A 27528-nucleotide genomic window follows, 5' to 3' on the forward strand; every position below is an offset into this window, starting at 1 on the left:
AGGGGCGTGCAGGAGGCAGTGTAGGGGCGACATCGTCGGTGTGGAGATGCCACGAACCCCTACTTTTTCGATTTTCAAGCCTTTGGTTTAACTCTCGTGAAGCTATCCCTCTATGATCTGTGACCTTTTTATCTTGGATTTAGGTAGATAAAAAATAAATGAGAATAAATAAAAATGAAAATAAAAATCAAATCAAATCAAAATCAAAATTTTTAAATTATGTCGGAGTTGTCCTTCAAAAGCGCCTTTCTTTAACGTTTTTGGATAGACGTAACGCCCCTATCACAACTGATAGGTTGGAAGCTCGAGAGTCAATGTGTCAACGCTATGCTCTAGAAAGTTCTCATAAAAAGGGTTTCAGGTGTTGTCCATTGACATTAAGTACTTTTCCCAAAGCACGTCTTGTATTTCAACTACACCATAAGAAACCGAAAAGGTCCCCTGAAATGAATGCCTCATATATATAAAAATTTACAAGTAAAGATTGAGTAAAGTGGCATTAGATCTCTAGGTCCTAAACTACCTGTTCTTTAGCAATTCGGGTAAGCTTTACAATACAAACAATAGTCTCGAAACAATGATGGCCAAAAGAAGCCACAATCCAGCACCTTACGTGCCGTTCTCTTCGGACTGAAATTCCCCCCACAAGCAAGTGAATGACAATGTTTAAGGATCCATCCACTGAACAAATTGAAATAACTGCGTCTTTTTTGAGTTCATTTTCCGTTCTTGAATAGTTGCTTTGGCCACTATCAAGTGTTCTCGAGGCATAGTAGATGACATGATGGTCTTTCCCACTCTTTTTCCCAAGCACGACTCCCACTACGTAGTTGCTAGCGTCGCACATAATCTCGAATGGGAGTTCCTAGTTCGGTGGCTGTATGATCAGCGTCATGGTTAATGCTTCCTTCAACTTGTTGAATGCTTCCTTGCAACTTTCGTCAAAATTAAATGACACATCTTTTTCTAACAATTTATATAAGGGTTGTGTAACCTTTGAAAAGTCATCAATGAATCATCGATAAAAACCTACATGGCCAACAAAAGAACGAATTTCCTCCACACTAGTGGGGTAAGGTAAAGACTTGATCACATCTATCTCTGATTTATCTACCTTAATAACCTTAGCAGATACAATGTGGCCAAAAACATGTATTTCAAATTATGATGAAATTATAAATTAATACATGATGAAAATTGTATATTGACCTCTCAAAAAATTAGAATTCAATTTTGACCCTTAGGATGTGTTTGGGTGAGAGATTTGCATATGAAGAATTTCATTTATATCAAAGTTTTCAAAATCCTAAAAACAAATTTACTTGTTGGAAAAAATATGTTGGAGAATTTCAAAATTCATGAGTAATTTCAATAGGGGTGTGTTGGGATGAAAGATTTGTAAAAGAAATTTTGTTTATATCAAGGTTTTTAAAATTTTAAAAATAATTTTACTTGTTTAAATAAAAATGTTGGAGAATTTCAAAATTTCACCAAAAGAGGTGGTTTTTCAAAATTCATCCAAATTTTATTTTATTTAATACACATGGCCCCACCATAAGATAAAAAATCAAATTAAAAAACTATTGTTATTGAATTTTAACATAAACATATTTTTAAGATTTATTTTATTAAAAATATTTATAAATTTTTATAAATATAATAATATCTATATTGAATTTTTTTATATTATTTATTTTTAATATAATTATTCTTTTTATAATTAATTTTTAATTTGTATAATTTCAAGAATCTATTATTTATCCATACAAAGTAGTTGATGCTAGCATTTTGAATTGATGAATCCTAAAATGTTAGTATTTTAAAAATCACAAAAAAATTAAAATTTTTTGTCTAAATACACTCTAGGAGATTTCAATAGCTCAATTTCTTTTCTCAAATTCCACCTAAAGAGGTAATTTTTCAAGATTTCTCATAATTTATTTGATTTAATACACATGGTCTTGTTATAAGACAAAAAATTTAAACTTCAAAAAATATTTTTTATTTAATTTTAATATATAAAATTTAAAACTTATTTTATTAAAATTATTTATATTTTTAAATATATAATGATATCTATATTGAATTTTATATTATTTATTTATAATATAATCATTTTTTAATTTGTAAAACTCTAATAAATTAACTTTTCTAAATCAATTATTTATCCAAACAAAATAGTTACAAATGTTAGAATTTTGAATTAATGAATTCTAAAGTATTAATATTTTAAAAATCTAATAATTTTCAAAATTTTCTTCTAAAAAGACTTCTAAAAGAATTTCTTCTCTCGCAGTGACTTGAGACTATGTGGCTTGCCATTGTCAAAGAAATGCAGAAAAATTGCACAACTGCCTTCACCAAGGTTCGTTGTCACTGATGATGATGATTAACGTTCTAGTGTCACGGATCAAAGTGCAAATCCCATAACCATGGCACAAGATGCGCCCCATAGAGGTCTGTCGATAAGATGTGAATCATTTAGCCCACGAGAATTGGCCCGATTCAAAAAACTGTTAGAGAAGCCTATCAGATTGAAGCCTGGTTGACCCATAATGAAGATAATGGCTACTTAGGCTATTTTGGTAACTAATCTTAGAAGATTGATAGGAATCATGTAACACCCCAAACCCAGTTTAAACGTTATGATCGAATCTGGTGATGTCACATTGTAACACCCCTTACCCGTATTCGGCGCTGGAATAAGGTACCAGGCATTACTAGAAGACATACATTTGCATACGTATTAAACCGAGTTGCAAAATTTCATCCGAATTAAAACTTTTAAATTATTAATGTGCTTTTATAATTCTTTACAACATATTCTCGAAATATTATATTCATAACAAATAGGGCCTACGAGACCCGATATTTACTCATGTAATTCAAAGCTTTATTTTCATTTCATTCAATTCACAATTTCTCATGTTCACAATTCAAATCAATTTCTCAATCTAATATATATATTTCAATCATCTAAGAATATAATTCAAGTTACACGAACTTACCAGGCTAAATTGCAAAAATACCAAAAATTCAGGGACAATTTGGTAATTTTCTATTCATACCTTTCTAAATTTCTTTTCATCACAAACACATTTCAATCACCTCAACATAATTTTTTTAGCATTATTGGAAATAACTTGGTTAGAAGTCATCTCTGTCTTACAAAATAATTTCATTGGAGTCGGAAGATATTACACTATCACGAGTAATAATATGGCATGTATAGCTAAACTCACATATGCTATGTTAGTCCGAGAACTGACTAAACCATAGCTCTGATACCACTTAAGTATCATTTCTCTGACTAATTCTGTTATCACGAACCTCACTTTATTCCATTCACTAAAAAAAACTTCCAGTCAATACATACATTCTTTTAGGTATCATACCTGAATATTTTGTCTCATCAAATTTAACTTCTTCTTTATTTACTCTCTTACTTGTTTACTTACTTGCTTGCTTAAACAGCTCATGTTTATAACTTACTCATTTCTTATTGAAATTCTTTTCTCAACCGATAACTGAAATATTCTTAATCCTTATACTCACCTGAATTTGTTTATCATACTTTCACCTGAACTTTCATGTAACATAATTTCTTTACTAGCCCGTTGAATCACTTGGAATACTAAGGATAATCGGGTCTCTTGTCTGATAATAACATGCCAAAGCCATGTTCCAGGCATGGTCTTACATGGGATGTTTTCTGCACTGCCAATGTCATATCCCAGATATGGTCTTACATGGGAGTTCTCATATCGGTGCCCATGCCATGTCCCAGACATGGTCTTACAAGGGACCTCTCATCTCGGTGCCAACGCCACGTCCCAGATATGGTCTTACATGGGACCTCTCATCTCGGTGCCAACGCCATTGTAATAACTGAATTTTGCCCGGGTAGGATTTCGGGCCGGGCTGGTCTCATATGGGCCCGATGATTGAGCCCATTAAGATTAAATTTTGGGTTTGTTTTAACTCATTTTTAATTGTTTTAATTTTTGTTTTAAATATTAATAGATTAGTAATAATAAAATTTTGAAAAAAAAGAAAAAAAATGAAAATTACATTTTAGCCCCTGATCTTTTCAAAAATTACATTTTGACCCCAAACTTTTCTAAAATTTAAATTTTGACCCCAAAATTTTCTAAAATTACATTTCAACCATTAAACTTTCTCAAAATTACACTTTGACCACTAAACTTTCTAAAAATTACATCTTGGCCCTATATTTTCCTAAAATTACATTTTTACCCCAAATATTTTGTGTCTTCTACATTTTGGTCCTTCTGGACTTGTCAAATCACCCAATCGGCATCCAAGCATGCTCCTGCCACTTCCAACTACTCCGGCAGCTCCCTAGGCCATCATGGCTCCTCTGCCACCTGAAAACAATAAGAAAGAGGACAAATTGAGGCATTAAAAAGGAAGCCAAGAGAAGAAAGAAAGAGGGTTTTTTCTTTCTTTTGGCAACCAAAGAGAGAGTAGGAGAAAATCCAAAAAGAATAGCAGCAGGCCGAAGCTTCCACCACCATCTTCCCGTAACCACCGTCGTCGCACCGCCGTTGTGACACCACCACCGCCGTCGCTCCTATACAATAAGCCAAGAGAAAACAAAAAAAAAGCAACCCAAATAGTAAAGAAGTAGGGAAGAAAGAAAGGAAGAAAGGAAGAAAATGAAAAAGGGAGAAAGAAAAGGGGAAGAGGAGAACCACCCATAGCCACCGAGGGCGGAGGAGACCGGCGCAAGTGACGGCAACGGCACGGGGCTAGGGTGCGACCCGAAGAAAAAGAACAAAGAAAGAAAAAGAAGAAGAAAAAGTGAGAAAAAAGGAAAGAAAAAAGAAAAAAAAGAAAAGTCAACAGTCGGGTCAACCCGACCAAACCGACCCGACCCGTAAAATTGACCCGACCCGCAGCACCCAACAACCCAACAGCAGTAGCTGGCCAGCCCCAAAAAAACCAAAACAGAAAAAGAAGCAGCAGAAAAAAGAAAGAAAGAAAGAAAAAAAGAAGAAGAAAGAAGCAGCCCACATACAGGCCCAGCGCAGTAGCAGGCCCCCAGGCCCAGTGCAGCGGCAGCCCAGCAGCCCCCAGGCCTAGCAGCAGCCCAACAGGCCAGCCCAGTCCAGAAAAAAAAAAGAAAAAAGAAAAAGAGAGGAAAAAAGAAGAAAGGGGTTTTAATTTGTGTAACCCGTTCGGCGAAGCTCGTATTTCAGACATTTTTCGGTAATTTCGTTTATTTCATTTTTAATTTAATGTTCGTATTTTTATGTTATTTCGTTTTAATATTATTAGTATTATATGCATTTATATTTTTTTGTATTTATATTTTGAATTTAATTCAATTTTAATTTTACTTTATTTTAAATAATTTTAATAAATAAGGCAATGAATCGGTTTAGCATCGAGTCACCGAATTCATCGCTATATTGGGTGGATATCGATAGCTTGTGTTAAATTCGGGACGCCCTTTTAAAATAAAAATATTCAAAAATTCCTGTATTTAAAAAATTTCTCGTGTTTTAATAGAATCCCGATTAAATATCAAATTGAATCGTTTTGACGCTAATACGTCGATTTCATCGCCATGTTGAGGTGAATATCATCGATTCATGTTAAATACGGTACGTTTTTAAAAAACAATAAAAATAAAAAAATTCGTGTTTCAAATATTCAGATTTTCAAATATTACTCGTATTTCAAAATGTTTGACTTTTCGCATTTTCAAGAGTTTTCGTGTTTCAAAAGAATTTCCGCGATTTTAAAAAAATTCGTATTTCAAAAATTTTCGTGTTTCCAAAATTTTGCGTGTTTTAAAATCTTCGTGTTTTCAAAAAATTTCGGTGTTTCAAAAAATTCCCGTATTTTAAAAGTTCCAGGTTTTCAAAAATTATCGTGTTTTCAAAAATTTTCGTGTTTTGTACATTTTCGTTTTTTGAATTCTCGTATTAAAAATTCTCGTATTTCACAAATTTTTTTTAAAAAATTCTAGTGTTATCAAAAAAATCTATTGTTTCAAAAATTTTTGTATTTTAAAAAAAAACTTCTCGTGTTTTGTAAACTTTCATGTTCTTTTAAATTCTCGTATTTCAAAAATTTCCGTGCTTTAAAAAAATCCTCGTGTTTTAAAAATTTCCGTGTTTTAAAATTTTCGCGTTCACAAAAATTTCTCGTGTTTCAAAACAATTGTCGTGTTTCGCAAATTTTCGTGTTTTTAAAATTTTCGTATTTCAAAAGTTTCCGTGTTTTAAAAAAATTTCTCGTGTTTCACAAATTTCCGTGTTTTATTTTGTGTTCTCAAAAAATTCTCGTGTTTCGAAAATTGTCATGTTTCGCAAATTTTCGTATTGTAAAAATTTTCAGGTTTTTTAAAAAAAATTTCGTGTTTCTAAAATTCTCGTGTTTTCAAAAAAAATTTCGTGTTTTCAAAAAATATTGTGTTTCAAAATTCTCGTGTTTTCAAAACAAGAGATTCTTGTGTTTCAATCGAATCACAATTAAATATTAAATTGAACTTGTATTTTTAAAAATTAAGACAACGTACGTTTAACGAGATACCAATTTTGGGCGTCGCAAGGGTGCTAATACCTTCCTCGCCCGTAACCGACTCTCAAACCTTAATTTTCTCTGGATTTTCACGCAGACCTAAAATTACCTCTTTTTAGAAAAGTTTAAAAATAAAGTTTTCTAAAAAAGGAGAATTTTGTAGGTGTCCGATCACACCTAGAAAAAAGATCGGTGGCGACTCCTTTTTCAAATAAAATCGAGATTCAATTTTCAAATTTGCAAGAATTACTTCGACTAGCGCCCATCGCAACATTTTTAGGTCGCTACAGCCATGTCCCAGACATGGTCTTACATGGGACCTCTCATCTCGGTGCCAACGCCATGTCCCAGACATGGTTTTACATGTGACCTCTCATAATTTCAATAATGCCAATGCCATGTCCCAGACATGATCTTACACTGGCTCACATATCGATGTCGATGCCATGTCCCAGACATGATCTTATACGAGATCGCACGCCGATTCCATATATCCCAGATATGGTCTTATACGAAAACCACATATCACATGTTGTCATGGTCCAACCATGGTCTTTCAATTTGATCTTTCAATTCAATTTTCATACTATTATAATATTCATGGTTCAATAGCAAAGACATAAAACAAACATCATATTATTTCTAATTTAACAATTAAACATAAGATTCTATCATATAAACATACTGATTACACTTATTCAAGCAAGTGTACATAAACATACATTCCATCTATTTGTGTATATTTACTGACCATATTTACTTAATCAAATATGTTGAGCACATAACATCATATGAGCGCCAAGCAAACGCGAATGAGCTTATCACTATATAAACTTTTATTTTATTCTACTTTTCTACATTTCTTAACTCATGGTTGTCTTACTTCATACATTAACACATACTTATCATGAATTTTCTCTCTCCTCCAGCTTCTATTTCTTGAATCTAACTTGATATTCTAGCTCCCCATAGTCTCCTTGTTATCTTTCTCTCTTGATGGATATGAAAATTCTTTTGATTTCTAAGTGAAAATGGTGAATTTTTGGTAAAGGACCAAATTGTAAAGAAAAGAAAGTTTCTTTCTTTCTTTTCTCTTCATACGTTGGATCCATGGGAAGAAGATGAAGATTCTTCATATTTTTCTTCCATATGTATACTAAATAGAATAATAATAAAATAATAAAATATCATATAAAAATTTAATTAAAATATTAATAAACTAATAACTAATTAATTAATTAATCTAAAATATCACCAACATCATCATTGCCTTCTAGATTTCTCTCTCTTATTAATTGACCATTTTTTCCTTTATAATCTTTAAAAATTCCATCATTGAGTCATCACTTAATTTGGTAAAATTGTGATTTAGTCCCTCAAAATTCTTCACATTTTCAATTTGGTCCTAATTCATCCATTTTCCTTAGTTTCTAGATTATTCCACCCTTAAAATATTTACACTATTAGTCCTTCAACTTTTTCATATTTACACTTTAACCCTTCAACTTTTGAGTATTTACTCTAGGACAATAAAACTTTTCTCACTTTTGTAATTTAATCCTTTCTTGAATTAATATGTCATAATATACTTCCCAATGTTGACATAACTCAATATTACCCTTTTATCACTTTATTTTCTTATTTTACTATATCAAGGATATTACCTTACTTTCTTACTGTAGTAATTTTTGGGGTATTAGAAATCATATCTTGTAAAGATTAGATTAGATTTGATATGGAATATCTTGTAAATCCCTAAAACCAAGGGATATGGTTAATCTCGTCCGTCGATGTAACTTAATCTTGTCCGTCGATTTTGGGGTAGCTCAACTATAGATAGAGAGCCTCCCCTCACTTGTAAATCATTCCATTGTAAGTTGAGAGTATTTACTCAAACATTTTGTGTGTGATCTTTTCTGTGGTTTTCTGTTGTTCTTTGTGGCTTCTTTTGGCATTGTTTTACTTCCACTATATAAATTGGTGCATTGGAGGAGTTCTTAAGGAATCCTCACTTGAGTAAAGGCTGACTTCACCGAGTTTGGACAAACAGATTGCCTAAGGCCGCATGGATCGCGAGACGAAAGATCTAGCCCCGTGACACTAGAGGCTTGCTTAAGATCCAACCAAGCTCTTTCACTCCAACCCATTTTATTTATATTAGGTTATGATTAGCGGGTGAAAATTTTATTTAACAAATTTTTAAAAAAATACAATAATTAAATATAACTTTGGTTGAAATGATAAAATTGATTTTATTAAAAATAATAATATTTTGAGTTTAAATACAATCATGTATGAATATATTTTTAGATTTTAGATGAAAAGATAAAATTATCCTCAAAATAATATTGATTGCTTTGTAAAAAAAAACTTTTGAAAAATTATCTCTTGAGTTGAACTAAGGCTGTGTTTGATAGGGGGAAACCAATTCCGGAATTGGTTTTACACGTTTTCCAGTGTTTGATAGCAGGAAAATATTTTTCTTTTGTAAAACCAATTTCGCAACACGGGAAAACCTATTACAAATTTGGGGAAAATGTCTTACGCTTTTGAACTCGGTAAGACATTTTCCAGAAAATGATGCCTTCTTCTCCCCTTTCCCCTTTCCCTTCCCTTTCCCTTTTCCCTTCCCCTTGGATTGCAAATCAGTTTGGTCAAGGACCTCTTCCGATTCCTCCTTAATCCAGGTAAGGCTCCTTCTTCTTCTTCCGTTCTTCATTCCTTTTTCTTTTTCTGTTCTTCATCTTCTCTTCTCAGCATATTCTGTTTTGTTTCCTCTCTTCCTCTCTCGTTCTTTGATTTCTAACATTTTTATTTTAATGAATTATGCTGATTGTCATCAAATTGAGAGAAAGTATAGTAGCCGATGAAGATTACAGATTATCTATTGGGCTATTCGCCTCCTATTTGGGCGACTTTTCTTGCTGGATGATATTTTGGTTATATTTTTGTTATATATAGATGGTTGATTATGTCATTTAAGCATATATTCTTCATAAATCTCCCATTGAAAAAAAAAGAAAAAAGAACTTTCTTCAGTTCAATGGTGTTATTCAATGACTACCTTTTTTACTATGCAGGGTGCTGTATACGCCATAGATATGATTATGGAGCCATATCTTACTAGGTAATCATTTTGGATTTGGTTTTAGCTATTACACAAGCTTCTGAATATAAAATGCTAACATCACACAACTTACTTTTTTTTTGATAAATCACACAACTTACTATCAAATGAATATACAAGGGAACATCTTTGTGGCCAATGTCTAATCCCTTGCTCAAATTACCTGTGATGCCGTGGACTTGTGATAGTTCACTATTTGTCTGCTAGGTGAGCAGATATGGAAGAGAGCAAAGATCTTCCCCAAAACGTAGATGGATAGGATAAGATGTGGACTAGGGTAATCTTTTATATGAAACAAAGTATTCATTGATGGTTTATTGCATTGCCTCTAGTGAGATTCATAGGCATCTTCACTAAATGTATATCATATGATAACCAGTTGGGTTTGGGTTAAGTCTAGAACTGCTTTCTACTTTTGCTTTTTGCATTTTTTGGCTAGGATGAGTTGTACAGGGCAAGTAAAACAAATCTTTAGCTTTTGAGAATTCCCTATTTCTTTTTCTGAAGAATTTTGTCAGCTCTACTTGATTGTACCAAAGCATCAAACTTGTATAAATATGTGAAGCAATGCCCCTAGAAATGTGCAGATGTTACTATTAGCTAGTAGCTGCACTTCCTTAGAGTCTTCTATTAGATGTTTTCGTACCAAAGTTCAGCAGTATAACAGTCTGACGCCATATATTTATTTAACTAAAATATGGCTTGTGATATTTTGCTGCATTTGAGGAATGTTCTTAATAACATTAAGAAAATGATAGTAATTATCCCCTTTCTTTTTAATGCATATTTAAATGGAAATGGTTTTTTGTGATCAAGATGAAAAGAATAGAGCACATATTTCGAAGTGGCTAAGGTTATCCATTAGAATGTATGGAAGTTTTGAGAAGTCATTGGACGAGCTGATATCCTTTTTCAGAGAAGTCAATGCCCGTTTTGAGTTCCTTTATTAATATTTCCTTTCTTTTAGACTGTTTGGTTTTCTTGTGCATGGACTGTGGTCTAATGGTGTTACATAAGGTCTTTTCTCTGGCTTCACTTGTTTGCAGGACTTGGTTTTCAAGAAATCATGCTCATTCCTTGATGTTACTTAAAAAAAAACATATTATTTATCACTAAGCAAAACAATACATGTTGACTTGTCACATTGTGCTGAAAACAAAGTTTCAACTGAGCAAATCACTCAAAATCGTCTTGCAGCATACAAATATGAAAATCTTCCTCACACTCCTTTTGTGAACGATTTCTGTCTTTTTTCATATAATAATAAAGCAAATGAGGGGTTTATATTTGATCGATTTCTGCTTTTTCTTCTATAATTTCCCGGCCTTATGATGAGGGGAACCTTATTGAACCCCATATTCTTTTAGGAAAATATAGTCATTTTTCTCATGTTGTACTAGCTGAACTGTATTGTTCTTTTATATATGTGCTGCTATAATTTTACCGGGTTGTTAGACATTATCTTAACTCACACGACTTGTACCTCTTTGATTATGTTCATCATTGCTAGACATTTTTTTGTTGTAGTGACTCCAACCTCTTCAGTTCAGTGCTTAGAAATGTGTGTTTTCCATTTCTTTTAGGCAAATGCATGACCAAGTTGTATTAAAGAGTGAAAAATGAAGAAACATGTTGCTATTGTATCATCTGATGTTGTCACTGCAAAAATCTTATCTTGCTGGTTACTTTCAAAGTAATTAGTTATTTTGAGAATGAAAAATATTATGTGGTTCTGGCTATAAATTCTTATGCTGTGATTGTGTTCATTTATGCTATGTTTGGAAACATAAATTTGAAAATTTAGATTTGTAATTCATTTGTAACCTCAGAGTACTCTTCTGTTTTAATTGCTGTAATGTGGGTTTTAAGATCCATTGCAATTACATGTCAAGCTTTTCACTTTGCCAGAACCCCAAAGGCATTATTGTTTGAGATTTTTGAGGGAATTATTTGATATGTACTTGAAATATTTTGCTAACAGCCTAAAAGTTAAAAATGAATTATTTGCTAACATTTTGCAAAAGGCTCACATGGACCTCGACAAAATGGGTCTACTGCAGTTTCACAAGACATTAATAGTCTGAAACATATTGCATTGATGGAGGCCAAGATGAAAAAACTCTCTGATTTACTGAGTAAGGTTAGTTGGTTGCTTACTTTGCCCTTAACTGTCTTTGATAAAAATGTGAAACATGAGCGAAAGCCTTTGCAAAAGTATGTCGCTGCTGTTTGTAGTCCAGATATGGTAACTATAGTGGATGGTTTTAACTACTATTTCTGTGATCTTTTACAGACAATTGAACAAACAAAAGAAAATGTGGTAAAGAAGCTAGCATTGACGTATGAGGAAATGGAACAAGAATGTAAGGAGGTAAGTTAATCTCTTGGCGTACTAATTCAAGTGTATCTAATACTAGAACAAAAAAAAAATGTTGGTTCCAATTTACATATCATGAAGATGGTAGTTATATAATTTTACATTCATGTGGTTTGGTGTGATTGCAGATCAATGATGGTTTTGCTGAGGGGAAATACCTGGTTGTGTCTGTTATGTCTGCAATGGGGGAAGAGCAGATCTGTGCTCTCAAAGACGTTGGTCCTAAGTAGTTTCAAATTCATTTACTGCAAATCTTAGATGGAACCATAAAAGACTTTGGTAGTACTAAATGCGGTTTTGATGTTTTGTTTTGGGTTTGGATAGAAAAAAGAGAACAACAATATAACTAGTTTCTTGTTGTGCTATGGATTACTGTTTTGCTTTTCTTTTTCAATAATTTTTATTATCTCGTCTTTATTTTTTGTGTTGGTAACATTTAAATTCTAGCTTTTAATTGCATATTACACTTGTATTAGTTACCCAATATATATTAATGTAGCAATTTAAGTTTGACATATCATTTAGTACGAGTTAATACAATATACTAGTTTTTAAAAAAAATGAAATTTTCTAATAATTACAGTATTTTTTATTTTAATTTAAATCCCATGTTAAATATATGTATCACAAGAATCAGATTGGATAAAAGTAGAATCAAATTAATATAAAATTTAAATACAAATAAATGTTTTAATAATGAAGAAGTAAAATCAAATCAGTATAATCTACAAATAGATGAACATTTGGAATTTAATTAGATAAAACTTTTATTAATAAAAAAATTATTTATAAATAAATCATTGCAATATGTGTAAAAATAATTTAAAATATAAAAATTTATTAATATGTATATAAATTTATTAATATATGTAAAAACAACTTTTCCGGAAAATATTTTCAGGAAATCTGTCAAACAGCAGAAAATATTTTACACAGATTCAATCAAACACCAAAAAATATTTTCCAGTAAATCATTTTACAGAAAAGTAAAACATTTTCCAAAAATCATTTTACGGAAAACATTTTACTGCCAATCAAACAGACCCTAAGTTGAAAGGTGACACCAATCCAATACAAATCTTAATTCTTAATCTAAATTATTTAAATTTACATAATATTTTAAAATTAAATTAAACAAATTATTTTTACAAATAGAATATTTGAAAATCTATCTGTTTAAATATATTAAAATTAGAGTTGTTAACCTAATAAATCACTTTACAGATTCTCCTGAACCTCGGTTGAAATTATGGGTGTTTTTTAAGTTAATTGATAAAATGGCTAAAAAATTGGTGAGGTGACTTGCAAAAGCCGGACTTTCTCGGCCCTCTCCTTTGGTGGTTTGTCGAGGACTAATTCACTTGATGATTTGTATTTCCTTTCACTTTGCTTCCTCTTTATGTATCCTGATAGCTATATTATATTTTGTTTGTCTCTAGTTGTACCTCAGCCTTTTGGCTTTGTTCAAGTAATAAATTTTCACCTTTGCTGATAAAAAAAAATTACAATCACTTCCGGGGCAAAGTCAGAAAAAAATTTTAGGAGTCGAAATTAAATTGTCTATATCTATATAATTTTTGAAAGATTAAATCAAAATTTTCTATTTTTAAGGGAGCCAAAGTAAAATTTTACCTTTATTAATTTAAAATTTTTAAAAATGTAAATAGTCAAAATAACAAAATTTCTATTGTAGAGGGGTTGGAGCCCTACCAGTCCCCCCTAAATCCGATCAGTTTCCCTATAGCATGTATAATATATTAATAAAATATAAGATAAAATAAGATTATATGAAATAAATCTTTGACGTAATTTCAATAAAATTTTTATAATTCAAAAAATTTGATTGCTTGATCGGATTCGATTCAATCTTTAGAATATATTATTTTAAATAGATTTATCTTAATAGATAAATTATCATCGTTCCACAATATCAACATGATTCATAACTCAAATTTTTTTTAAAAAATTGTCCATCTCCTTACCGCAGTATAGACTATAATGGTCACTACTATTGGCACTGCATAAACTACCTTGAATAAGCTTGCCTGGAATGAGGTGACTTGTTATTTTGGAACACTGATAAAGTTTATCTGCAAAACCATTTTTAATAAAAAGAAGAACAATCAACGTGTAATTAAAACCGCCGAATAAGAACAAAAGCAAAAGGCAAAACTATGCAATAGGAATTGAAAGTAAATTAATTAATTAAGACTAAAGAAAGAAATCGGCATATAATTACCAAAAAGTAAAAGCAAAAGCAAAAGGATTCGTGGAATTGGAGTAACAAAATTGCACAAGACTAACTAATCATTAAAGAAAGACCTTGACTACTGAAATAATGACTTAAAAAGTTATGTCTCCATTGTCAAAAGGGAAATTACATGACAGAACACCTGCTCACACTAGCCATTACCTTTTAAGATTTGCACTGGCATTTCCATGATTTTCTTTTAGTTCAGTATTAAGATATATTTTTCTTTTTTTATCCAAATAATATAAAAAATAATTAATTACAAAAATGGTATGAAAATAGAATAATTATAAAAATAAATATTTGTTATAGTGTTTTGACAGTGCCACTTGACATATTGGTGGCACCAGATTGAAATGTAATGACTTAAAATATTCAAAGACCTAATACGTAATTTTTCTATTTTGATTGGCTTCTAAAAAGAAAGGGTTTAAGGGTTACGCATGAAAGTGTGGCGGCACCAAACTTTAACTAGAGTAAATTGTTTTATAAATCCTCCTTATTTATTATTTTCTTTTATTCTCCTTCAACACCAAAAATCGAAAGGCCTCTTATCAATTAGTTCAAAAAGTTTTTTTCTACCGAAAAGTATTTTAAAAAAAGGCCGATTCCAATAGTTTTCTTTTGCTCACGTTATATTTGGAAACTATAAATTCAACTAATAGTTATAATTTATACATAATAAGAGTTTTCTAAAGTTTTTATAATTATAATTTTATACCTTGAATATTTTACGTCATCATATTTCAGTTTGATGCTGTCAATATGTCAGACGGCACCCTCAAAACACTAGAACAAATGTCTATTTTGGTAATTAATTATTTTTATATTATTTATGTAAAAGAGCAGATATATTTATTAATTTTCAAATGTATTTTGATTTTTATATTTAAAAATGAGTAAATTAGTCCTTGTATGTTAGATCAAAAAATAAATTGGTCCTTTTATTAAAATTTTCATCAATTTTTACTGTTAAAAATTAGTTTTTGTATGTCAACATGAGATACACGTGGTATGCCACATGGCATTCTCTGATTATTCTGTCAACTGCACTAGTTTTTAATGGTACAAAAGGATGAAATTTTTTTAAAGAAATGACTACTTTGCTCTTTGATCTAATACAGATGGATTAATTTATCCTTTTTCTAAGTAGAATGAGCAAAATGTAATTTAACTATTAGTACAAAAATTTTTATAATATTTTTACCAAAAAATAACAAATGAACCTTGGTTATGACATTTAATCAGTAGAGTAAATTGTTTGATTGTATTCATCTTTTGAATTTAAAGTTTTAATGATGTTCTGAAAGATTTGACCACTGATTTGCAGAGTTGGCAAAAAAAAATTAATTTCGAAAAATTATTGGAAATTTGTTTTGAGTTCAAGGTTCCCTTAATCCAATAAAAATAAATTCTACTTCCAAAAAAAATCCAATTGTTTCAAAGATACAAGTGGGCTTGGTTAATCTCCAACCATGACGTCCCTATTGTAAACAACTGAAAAGAAAATTTTAAGTCAAAGCCAACCAGAGCCAAGCTACGAGTCGTCAATAAGTCATATGTGTAGACAATTACAGCCAAATGCTTGGAAGAAAACCTCATTGGTTTTCTATATATATGATTGAATTTTGTGAGAAAAATTAACTATACAAAACCAATAGTAGAGCAAGTCTAACCACAAATTTCGCCACTTGGAGCATACTTCTGATCAAATTGTTGCACTTCCACAAATTCTGATGGGAAACGTCACTCGGTTCATTCTGGCTCTTATGATGGTGATGCTGTTACCTCATTTTGTGGTTTCATTCTCTATCAAAACAACAACCAATATCAACACAGATCAGTCAGCTCTTTTGGCACTAAAAGCCTATATTGTTAGCGATCCTCAAAAGATGTTGAAAACCAATTGGTCTACTGCTACCTCAGTTTGTAATTGGATTGGTGTCACTTGCGGATCCCGACACCAAAGAGTCATAGCTCTTAATCTTTCCAGCATGCTTCTCACTGGCACTATACCATCTCAAATTGGGAATCTATCTTTTCTTACTTCACTTGACCTGATGAACAACTCTTTTTATGGCTCTTTACCGGATCAGTTTACTAATTTGCATCGATTGAAACATATAGACTTATCTTGGAACAATTTCTGCGGAGAAATCCCATATTCCTTCCCTAAACTTCAATACTTGTCTTTGAGAAATAACATTTTTGCAGGTGAAATCCGATCAGATATGTTTGAACATCTACCTAGATTGCAAGTGCTTTCCTTGACCCTCAACAAGCTCTCTTCGGAAATTCCAATGGGTTTATTCAAGTGCAAAGAATTACAGGTTATAGATTTCGGATATAATAGGATGATGGGAGGGATTCTACCAAAAGAAATAGGAAACTTGACAATGCTTAGGATTCTACGTCTTGGCGGCAACATGTTCGAAGGTAAAGGGATAGCAATTGGATGGTATAGTAGTTTTTTATTGTCGAGTGCAAGGTAACAAAAAAAAACTTTTTTAAAAAGAATTTTCATGCGTTTCATCAATCATGATAGCGCCAAAGTCCTCAATTCATAATTTTAATGATTGTGATTAATTTTTAAAAATCAAAAATATTTTAATGTTTTATTAAAAGAAGCAAATATGGTTATTGGCTTAAATATTAATGTGATATTTTAAGGAACATCAATTTATATGTTTAATTGTTACATGTTTTAATTATTAAAATTCTAAAAAAAAACTTAGAATTTCTTTCTCTTTTTTTTTTAACTTCAAAAACAAATTATAATCAAATTTGAAAAACAAAGAATTCATTATTTGTTAGAAGTAAAAGCAATAATCAAATTACTCAAAATAATTACTTGAATTCTACTAAAGGACTAATTTACCATTAAGATTGAAAAGTTATTTTGAAAAGTTTGGAGTGTTTTTAAACATGATATTGTAATAAATAAAATTAAAATATGTATTAAAATGATATTTAAATTAATTAATGTTATGATATATGAAATATATAAATGTAAATTATAGTTAAAAATAATTTATTAGGTATTTATTATTATTGTGGTATTAAAAGATATTCAACTTAAATTATAGTACAAATAAAATAAAACTATTTACTGTAACTCATTGTTAAAATTATGATATATGAAATATAAAATTAAAATTTTTTTAAATAATTAATATAAATTATTTGTAAAATTTAATTAAATATATAAATGTTTATATTAAAGAGGGAGAAGTTTATACAATGACAGCTTTTGAAAAACAAATTAGAATTTTTATTTTTATTTTTTATTTGGCTTGAAGAAGTCAAATTAAAATCTATTTACCATTACTTTTAACTTGAAAAACAAATTTAGCAAAAGCATTTTTAAAACTCAATAATAAACCTACTCTTGTTTTAAATCTTTTATGCTTAAATTACGAAATAGAAATTATTTGAGCTTTAATTTAGTGTGGATAATAAGATTTGTATTATTGGACTTTGATCTTTTAATCTTAAAGCAAAAGTAACAATTAATTTATTTTATATTTGTTTCACAAATTAATTTGATTGTGTAGGTGTAATTCCATACCAAATCGGAGATCTTCTCAATTTGGAAGAATTAAGCCTTTGTAACACTTTGTTAAAAGGGCACATTCCTCCATCCATCAGTAATTTAACACGTTTGACGATTCTCGATCTATCCACAAATTCTTTAACAGGTATTATATATCATTTCTTCACTCTTTTTTCTTGATTGTTATTTTTTCTTTCTTAATTTTTTTTTTCAATTTATATATGTATCAAAGCGTTAAATATTTGACACTTGGTGAAATTATTTAACTTTAAAATTACATGCTTCTAAAATTATTTAATGTGAAGTGTCTTATTTAATTATTATACCTTAAAAACAAAATGCATTAACCCAAATCTGCTTGTGGAAACTTTTTACTCTATCAATATAGAATAATTATCCATAATAAAATTACCTTATGATTTTTCCAAATTTTTATAATTTATGTTCACCTTCAATTAATTTTTTTTAGCTTTATGATTTGGAATATATTGGACCTCAACATTTCAACTTCTTCTATTTACCTAGTAATAATGAGTTAAGTACTATATCACATTTCTTCAATATATTGATTTTGTTTTTTATTTCTTGTTCAATTTCTACCATATTTTTGAGAAAATACAAATTTGTTAAAAATTGTATACTTGTGCAGTGGTAAATTTGCTTTTGAATCATGCTATCACATAGATGCTTTTTTATAACAGTATTTCAACGTGCAGGTGTAATCCCACATCAAATTGGGAATCTTCTCAATTTGGAAGAATTAATCCTTTATTCCAATATGCTAAAAGGGCCTCTTCCGTCATTCATTAGTAATTTAACACGTTTGACAACTTTCGATTTATCACATAATTCTCTATCAGGTATTATATAATATTTCTTCTGTACATATTTTTCTTTGAATTAAATTTATGTTGAATTTCTAGAAATGTGTTAAATATTTTATACTTGTGCACCTCATTTAATGGTTACATTGTTTCATTTTAATAATTTCATTTAATTTTAAATCTTTTTATATATTTTTAAAGAGTGAAAACTGTAAATATCGAAAATTAAAAAGCTGTTTTAATTTTTTTTATAATAGCCACATCCGAATTTTTAACAAAAAATTAAATGTATGAACTAATTTTTTAAAATAAAAAAATATAGGGAACCAGTATCTCGAAATTAAACTTCAAAAATTTTACAGGTCAAATCCCATCAGGCTTGTTTGAACGTCTACCTAAATTGCAAAGGCTTGACTTGGGTGGGAACAAACTCTCTGGAAAAATTCCATTGGGTTTATTCAACTGCAAAGAGTTGCAGAGTTTAATTTTAGATAGTAATAGATTGGAAGAGATTCTACCAAAAGAAATAGGAAACTTGACAATGTCAATGCTTGAGGCTCTAGATCTCCACAACAACCTGTTGAAAGGTAAAAGGAAAACAGGTGGATGCTATTTTAGTTAAAGTACGCTTTTTGGTGACAAAATTTGAAGAGGAAATAAGAATGTTTAAAGATACAATGTTGGAAATTTGAAAAAAAAATTTAATTTCTATTTCTTTTGAAATAATGTTTAGGTATTAGGATTTGTTAGAAGTAATGCTTGAATTCTTCGAAAGAACTATTTACTATTAAGATTGAAAAGTTATTTTGAAACGTGTAAGTTATTTTTAAACATGATTTTGTAATGAAGAAAATTAAAATATGTATTTAAATGATATTTAAATTATTTAATATATTATGATATATGAAATATAAATAATTAAAAATAATTTATTAGGTATTTAATTTATTTTAAAATGGGATTATTGGACTTGATCTTTTAATTTTGAAATAAAATTAACAAATATTTTTTTATATTTTTAAAAAAAAATTAATTTTATTGTGCAGGTATAATCCCATATCAAATCAGTAATTTGACACGTTTGAAATTTCTTTATTTATCCAATAATTTTTTAACAGGTATTATATATCATTTCTTAATTCTTTTTTTTCTTTATTTTTACTCTTTTTTTTTCTTAAACTTATTTACTGTCCAATTTATATATGTGCAATTATCAATGGACTCTTGGAAACTTAAGTTAATGTTTAATTTAAATTATTTAAATCAAAATTATATGCTTCTACAATTACTCAAAATTAAAAATAGTTAGATCTAAAAATATTATATGTCACCTTCACTTTGGTGTAAAGGCGGCATCGAGGTAAGTAATTATTTAGACTCTAAAATGGTAAAATTGTAATTTAATTTTTATAAAAAATTTAAAAATGTAAGTTAATATAATAAATGGGTAATTATTCTATCCATTGTTAGTAGAGTAAGAAAATGAAGTAAAATTTTTTTGATTAAATTAATGATAAGTGCTTTTTATGAATTATTTAATTATTATTTTATTATACCTTAAAAATAAATGGAATCAACCTAAATTTACTTGTGAAACCTTTTTACTCCGCTGACAATATATAAAATAATTATCCAGAATAAAATTATATTATAATCTTCTCAAAATTTTATAATTTAATTTTAACTTCAATTAATTTTTTTTAGCTTTGTCCCTATTTTGGCAAGACATTTATGATTTGAAATATATTGAATCTCAACATTTGAATTTGTATTTAAATTATATTTAAATTAATTATTATTAAGATTTATGAAATATACAAACATAAATTATAATTAAAAATAATTTATTAAGTATTTAAATTATTTTGGTATTAAAAATATTTAACTTAAATTATAATATAAATATAATAAAATAAGTTATAATAACTCATTATTAATATTATGATATATGAACTATAAAATTTATATAAATTTTTAAATAATTAGTATAAATTATTTACGAATATATAAATAGTATAAATTTACAGTTGCTTGAAAAGTTAAATTTAAAAACTGATTTGACTTAAAAACTATTTATTTACTGTTGCTTTTAACTTAAAAAACAAGGATTTAGGAAAGCATTGTCGAAATCCAATAATAAATTGATCCTTGTTTTTCAATCTTTTATGCTTGACATAAAGAAATTAATTCGCCTAAATTACAAAATAAATATTATTTGATTTTTAATTTAGTGTGTATTACATATAAAATAAAGTGTGAATAATAAAATTTAGATTATTGGACCTTGATTTTTAATTTTAAAATAAAATTAACAAATATATTTTTTATATTTGTTTAATAAATTAATTTGTTTGTGCAGGTATAATTCCATATCAAATCGGTAATTTGACACGTTTGAGGTTTCTTGATTTATCCAATAATTCTTTAACAGGTATTATATACCATTTCTTAATTCATCTTTTTTTCTTTAAATTTATGTTTTTTCCAATTTATATATGTGTAATTACCAATGCGTTAAATATTGACTCTTGGAAATTTAATTTAATGTTTAATTGAGATGATTTAAATCAAAATTATATGTTTCTAAAATGACTCAAAATTAAAAATAGTTAGATGCATGTAAACATATTACATGTAGCCTTCACATTGGTGTAAAGGTGGGATCAAGGTAAGTAAGTACTTAATCTCTAAAATGGCAAAATTGTAAGTTAATATAATAATAAACGGGTAATTGTTCTATTCACTGTTAGTGGGTAAAAAACGAAGTAAAAGAACTTCACAAGTGGGTCTAAAATAATGACAAGTGTTTTTTTTAATTATTTTATTGTACCTTAAAAATAAATGACATTAATCTAAATTTATTTGTGAAACTTTTTTACTCCACTAACAATATATAAAATAATTATCCATAATAAAATTACATTATAATATTCCCAAAAATTTATAATTTAATTTAACTTCAATTAATTTCTTTAGCTTTGCTGGTAAGACGATTTGAAATATATTGAATCTCAACATTTGAATTTCTTCTATTTACCTAGTAATAATTAGTTAAGTACTATATCCCATTTCTTCAATATATATTGAATTTTTTTTTATTTCTTAAATGACATTGTTCAATTTCTACCATTTCTTTTTAGAAAATACAAATAATTGTTAAGCATTTCATTAGTGGTAAATTTGCTTTTGAATCATGCCATCATATGGTTGCCTTTCTTTATAATAATATTTCAGGTGTAATCCCACACCAAATTGGGAATCTTCTCAATTTGGAACAATTAAGCATTCCTTCTAATATGCTAGAAGGGCCACTTCCATCATCCATCGGTAATATAATACGTTTGACAGGTCTCCAGTTATTCAATAATTCTCTAACAGGTATTATAGAATATTTCTTCAATATATATGTTCAGTTACCAAGATTTTTATTTTTCCTTGAATTAATTTTATGTTGAATTTCTAGAAATGCCTTAAATATTTTGTATTTGTCCATTTCATTTAAAGGTAAATCTTCTTTTGAGTCGTGCCGTCACATTGTTTCATTTTTAATAGTTTTATTTAATTTTATTTAATTTTAAAGAGTAAAGACTAAAATGATAAAAATTATAAAAATAAATATTGAAAGTTAAAAAATTATTTTACATTTTTTTATAATAGCCGCATCTCAAATTTTAATAGCAAAATTGAATGCATGAACTAATATTTTTAAATAAAAAAGTATAAGGATCCAACGTCTCAAATTTGAAGTATAGGGGTTAAATTTTAATTTTCAAAAGTATAAGGACCTCTAACATATTCAAACCTAAAATATTTTAAGCTAAAAAGTATAAAATATTTTTTATTTTTATTTTTTGTTTTTGGTTGGGCTTGGAAAGTCAAATCGAAAAGTTTGACTTAAAAAACTATCTATTTGCCATTACTTTTAATATGAAAAAACAGATGTAGCTTAAAAAGCATTTTTCAAAATTGACTCTTGTTTTGAATCTTTTATGCTTTGACAGAAATAAATTAATTGGCCTAAATTACAATACAGACATTATTTGAGCTTAATTTAGTGTGCTATATCTAGAATGAAGTGTGGATAATAAAATCTGGAACATTGTATTTTAATCTTTTAATTTTAAAACAAAATTAAGAAATATTTTTTTTATATTTGTTTAACAAATTAATTTGATTGCGCAGGTGTAATTCCACACCAAATTGGTAATTTAACATGTTTGCAACTTCTCGATTTATCTAGTAATTCTCTAACAGGTATTATATATACTTTCTTCACTCATCTTTTTTCTTGATTTATTTTTTCTTCAATTTATATATGTGTAATTATGAATGCGTTAAATATTTCAGACTTGGGCATTTAACTTAATGTTTAATTGATATTATTTAAATTCAAAATTATATGCTTCTAAAATAACTCAAATTTGAAAATAGTTGGATCTAAATATATTATATGTCACCTTCGCTTTGGTGTAAAGGTGACATCGAGGCAAGTAAGTACTTAGACCCTAAAATGATAAAATTGTAATTTATTTTTAAAAAAAATTAAAATTATAAGTTAATATAATAATTAATGGATAATTGTTCTATTTACTACCAATGATAAAATGAACCCTTGGCAGAGTTAGAAAAAAATTTTGGGCGGAATTAAATTGTATATTTTTAAGAGGATTAAATTAAATTATTATTATTTTTGGGGGGCCAAAGTATAATTTTACCATTACTAATTTAAAATTTTATAAATTATAAAATGCCTAAATGAAAAATTTTCCATTTTAGGGGGGTCGAGGCCCTTGCCTACTCCTTGGCTCCGCCACTGTCGAGGCCCCTGCCTATTCCTTGGCTCCGCCACTAATCTTAATCTCTCAATGTGAGTCTAAAAGCATAAGATTTAAAAATGTGGTATGATGGTTACTCACCTCATCCCTTAATTAATGGTAGGGGGTTTGGTCCCGCTCATAAGAATAGAGCACATTTTATAGCCAACTATTTACTCCTTTTAAGAGCACCCATAGCGAAGAGATTAATCACTACTAATCACTACTATCAATAATAGATGCTTGATTTTGAAAACAACCTCTTTTAATCTTAAAATAAAATTCAGGTTATTGGAGTCCCTTTGCTTTTCTTCCTCAATTCTCTCTACCTTTTCCTCTCTCTTTCTCGGCTTTCTCCTTCCTTTCCACAAATGATATTGCATACACAGCAAAGGCAAGTTACAAGCAGGTGAGATGTGTCATGTAGTCACAAACAGCCATTTTTCTAAGCCCTGACTTCAGCCTTTTCTCCAAAATGTATAATCTTCATTTCTCATATTTAAATTCAGCACAAATCCCTAAATTGGGATACAATATATTTTTATTTCCAAATAATTTTGAATCCATCGGACCTTCAATTCTTAATTTCACTTGTTTAACCACTTCAAAATGTCATAAAAATTCTAAATTTTTTTTGTCAAAAAAAAATAGTTTTTTCTGTTTTAAACCATTTTTTTGTTACTATTTTTCATTTCTTGTTATCTGTTATAAGTCATTAGTTGCGTATTTGATTTGTAGTTCAATCGGTTCAATAGATCCATCAAATCATATTTTGACAACACTAACCAATACAGATATAGGTATAGGTAATATTGTGTTTACAGTTATACAACATTTTTTAGTTTTTGCTCATTGTGATAATTAGGAGTAGAACCCAACCCAATGGATCAGATAATTGGGAAAGGGGTGATATGATCAGGTTGAATGTTGAATTTGTTCAGTGGATGGATAGATAACTACCCACTCGAATGCCTTTCAACTTACATATCTTTACCTTTTAAGTAATTGATCATTTTGCAGGGCATATTCCAATTACCTTGGGTAATCTAAGATATCTACATCTGCTGGACATATCGGATAATGATTTAAGCAGCACACTGTCATCCTCGAAGAGCAGCTTTCTATCATCATTAGCAAACTGCAGGGATTTGAGTTACTTGTCATTTGCAAGAAATCCATTGATCAGTGGTTACCTTCCGGCTTTTATAGGAAATTCGTCGATTCCTCTTCAATATTTCGATGCTTCGAGCTGCAACATTAGTGGCAGAATTCCAGGGGAAATTGGGAACTGGAATCCAACGAATTTGGGATATCTTTGCCTTAATGGAAATCAGCTGGAAGGGATACTGCCGTTATCTTTGATTAATTGCAGCGAACTAGTAGTTCTGAATGTTGCCAACAACAACTTAAGTGATACCTTTCCCCATTGGTTAGGCATGCTTCCAAGGCTGCGAGTTCTTATTTTGAGATCTAATAGATTCCATGGTTCCATTCAGGACTCCTTAACCAATTTTTCCTTCTCTAAATTGCAAATGGTTGATCTCTCTCATAATGACTTCACAGGCTTATTGCCAACCGAGTTCTTCCAAAATCTCAAGGCTCTGAAAGAAGAAGTTGGATATGATTCTGAATATTTTTCATACTCCGTTAATTTAACAATAAAAGGTTTGGAGCTAGAGTTTACAAAAACCGTACATATGCCCATATTCACATGCATAGATTTGTCGGACAATGGATTCCATGGAGAAATTCCTAAGGTAGTTGGAGAGCTTAGATTGCTTCTTGCACTCAATCTCTCTCATAATAGCCTGACTGGTCCTATCCCACCGTCATTTGGGAATTTGGCAGCACTTGAATCATTAGATCTCTCATTTAATAAGCTGAGTGGCAGAATCCCTTCTCAATTGACAAATTTGACATTTCTTGAAGTGTTAAGGTTTTGGAACAATAATCTTGTGGGGCCCATTCCCCAAGGCAAGCAATTTAATACATTTGAAAACGACTCTTATCGGGGGAACTTGGGTTTGTGTGGATTCCCATTGTCAAAGGAATGTAGAAATGATGAAAGATCACAACAAGCACAAGATGAGGAAGATAATGGAAATGGAATAGCTTTTATTTGGAAAGTTGCGATGATGGGGTATGGATGTGGAATGGTGTTAGGAATTAGCATTGCATATATTGTATTCACGACAGGAAGACCATGGTGGCTTGTAAGAATGATTGAGAGAGACTTGCAAAACAAAGTTTCAAGCTGGTTTGGGAAGAAAAGAGAGTAGCCCTGCAAATCCATCTTTATTTGTGAGTTATTGTATTTCATAGAAATAAACATGCTAAATGAATAATTAGGTAAACCTCGAATTGATTATTTTTATTTTCATCCATCAGGAATGAGTCCGAGAAAAGATGAAGTTCCTCAGCTTCTATAAGAGCAAGATGTCATGTATGTTCTGCACCGATAGCTGCTTCTCTCCGTGGAATGTATGTTCTGATAATGGGTGTTCTTACTGATAGTTTGCTTTGGTTTTTCAGTTCCTTGCATAGTTTTTCAGCTTTCATGGTGTGGGATTTTAACATTTCGCAAGAAGTTGATTTGTTTTCAAGTTTTGAAACAAATTGCAACACCCACTATAAATACTTCTTTATTTTAGACAAGTGTTTGTGTGATAAATTTTTGTAACCTCACTCGGCCTTGATGTTAGACCCAAATTCAAAAGATTACATTAGTCATTGAAATGGCTCAGTGAGTTATTAAAGTTTTTGAAATCAGTCATTTTAAAACATTTAATTTACCTTAGAAAGAAAAACTTAGTTAATTATAGATTTATTTATTACTCAAAATTTTAATTATACTTTAGCAACAGAAAACAACAACAACCAAATGTCTCATGCCACTGTATGAAATTAAATAATACAATCTTTAAATAATAATATATCAAATACTGAGAATAAGTATTTTAATATATAAGCCAAGCCGAGACTCTTGGGATGTCGCATCTTCGTCCTAATTTGGTGGGCTATCTGTAACACCCCTAACCTATCTTCGTCGTCGAATTAGGATTACTAAGAATTACTGTACAAATCAGAAGACTTAACTTACAATAGAACAATCATACAATTTAATTAATAACATTCAGTAACATAATTTAATTATAGTAAAAAATACACTCACGGGTCTTAAATCGAGCTTACGGGGACCTAAAAATAGTTTGAAAACATTTTGGAGTCATTTTGAAATAAAATTGAAAAATTTAGAAAAACTTGAAAACAAGGGTCACACGGCCGTGTGGCCAGGCCGTTGATTAAGTTGAGCGGTATGATTGGCTCAGATAAAATTAAAAGTTATGATAATTATAAGATTAGTCATTTTAGTAGTGAGATTAAATATTATAATAGTAAAATTAAAATTAATGATAAAATATGTGTTTAAATTAAGGGAAAATAAGAATACAAAATGATCATAAAAGATATTAAACTATATTAAACTAAAAATTATATATAATGAAAATTTTTAGTTATTCAATATTTTTGAAAATTTCAAGTGGGTTTATAATTTCATTAATAGAATAATACTATGTACCATATTTTTGTTTTCATTAATGAAGTGTTCTGTATGATTTATTTAAATATGATGTATCACTTTATGTATTAGTATAAATATTTTAATTAATTAATTATTTTATAATAATTTTAAATTATTTATTGTATTAAATTTAAACTTTACAATTATAGAAGTTAATGGTGGTGTTGTATCGAAAATGAGTAAATAAATTAACAATCCCTCTATATGTTAATTGCCTTGAAATCTATATGTTTGTACCTATTTATTTATTCTCATGTAATAATATTATATAAAAAACTGATAAAATTAGACTAAGCTTAGGGTGTGTTTGGATGAACGGTGCGTTTAATATAAAAACAGAAGTGGATGTAAGATTGGATATTATAGTAATACTATAGCGTAAAATAAAAAAAGTAAGCTAAACGCACTATACCGCACTTCACTGTCCATCTAATCCATCATTACTGA

At 29.3% G+C, this 27528-nt stretch overlaps 1 protein-coding gene across 3 annotated transcripts; it reads left to right on the forward strand.

Moving 5' to 3' along the window:
* Nucleotides 1-15868: 15868 nt before the first annotated feature.
* Nucleotides 15869-26151, forward strand: LOC107902726 (LRR receptor-like serine/threonine-protein kinase FLS2). Of its 3 annotated transcripts, XR_005909205.1 has the most exons (11): nt 15869-16743; nt 17862-18005; nt 18577-18720; nt 19047-19271; nt 19731-19802; nt 21044-21115; nt 21919-22062; nt 22867-22938; nt 24519-25799; nt 25887-25941; nt 26031-26151. XR_005909205.1 is itself a non-coding variant. In XM_041086867.1 (10 exons), the coding sequence occupies exons 1-9, from the start codon at nt 16044-16046 to the stop codon at nt 25775-25777; spliced, it is 2832 nt and encodes a 943-aa protein (XP_040942801.1). In that variant the 5' UTR covers nt 15869-16043; the 3' UTR covers nt 25778-25799; nt 25887-26151. The 3 variants fall into 3 exon arrangements, 2 of the variants coding, with proteins under 2 accessions (XP_040942801.1, XP_040942802.1); XM_041086867.1 differs by having other exon boundaries at nt 25887-26151; XM_041086868.1 differs by lacking the exon at nt 19731-19802 and having other exon boundaries at nt 15870-16743; nt 25887-26151.
* The last annotated feature ends 1377 nt before the right edge of the window (nt 26152-27528 follow it).

The sequence above is a fragment of the Gossypium hirsutum genome, chromosome D01 (genome assembly GCF_007990345.1).
Source record: "Gossypium hirsutum isolate 1008001.06 chromosome D01, Gossypium_hirsutum_v2.1, whole genome shotgun sequence".
In the NCBI taxonomy this organism is placed as follows: domain Eukaryota; kingdom Viridiplantae; phylum Streptophyta; class Magnoliopsida; order Malvales; family Malvaceae; genus Gossypium; species Gossypium hirsutum.

Coding starts and splice junctions, on each gene's coding strand:
- LOC107902726 (XM_041086867.1), top strand. CDS start 16,044: ATGGGAAACGTCACTCGGTTCATTCTGGCTCTTATGATGGTGATGCTG. Junction 16,744..17,861: donor TGGCGGCAACATGTTCGAAG/GTAAAGGGATAG, acceptor TTGATTGTGTAG/GTGTAATTCCATACCAAATC. Junction 22,939..24,518: donor ATCTAGTAATTCTCTAACAG/GTATTATATATA, acceptor ATCATTTTGCAG/GGCATATTCCAATTACCTTG.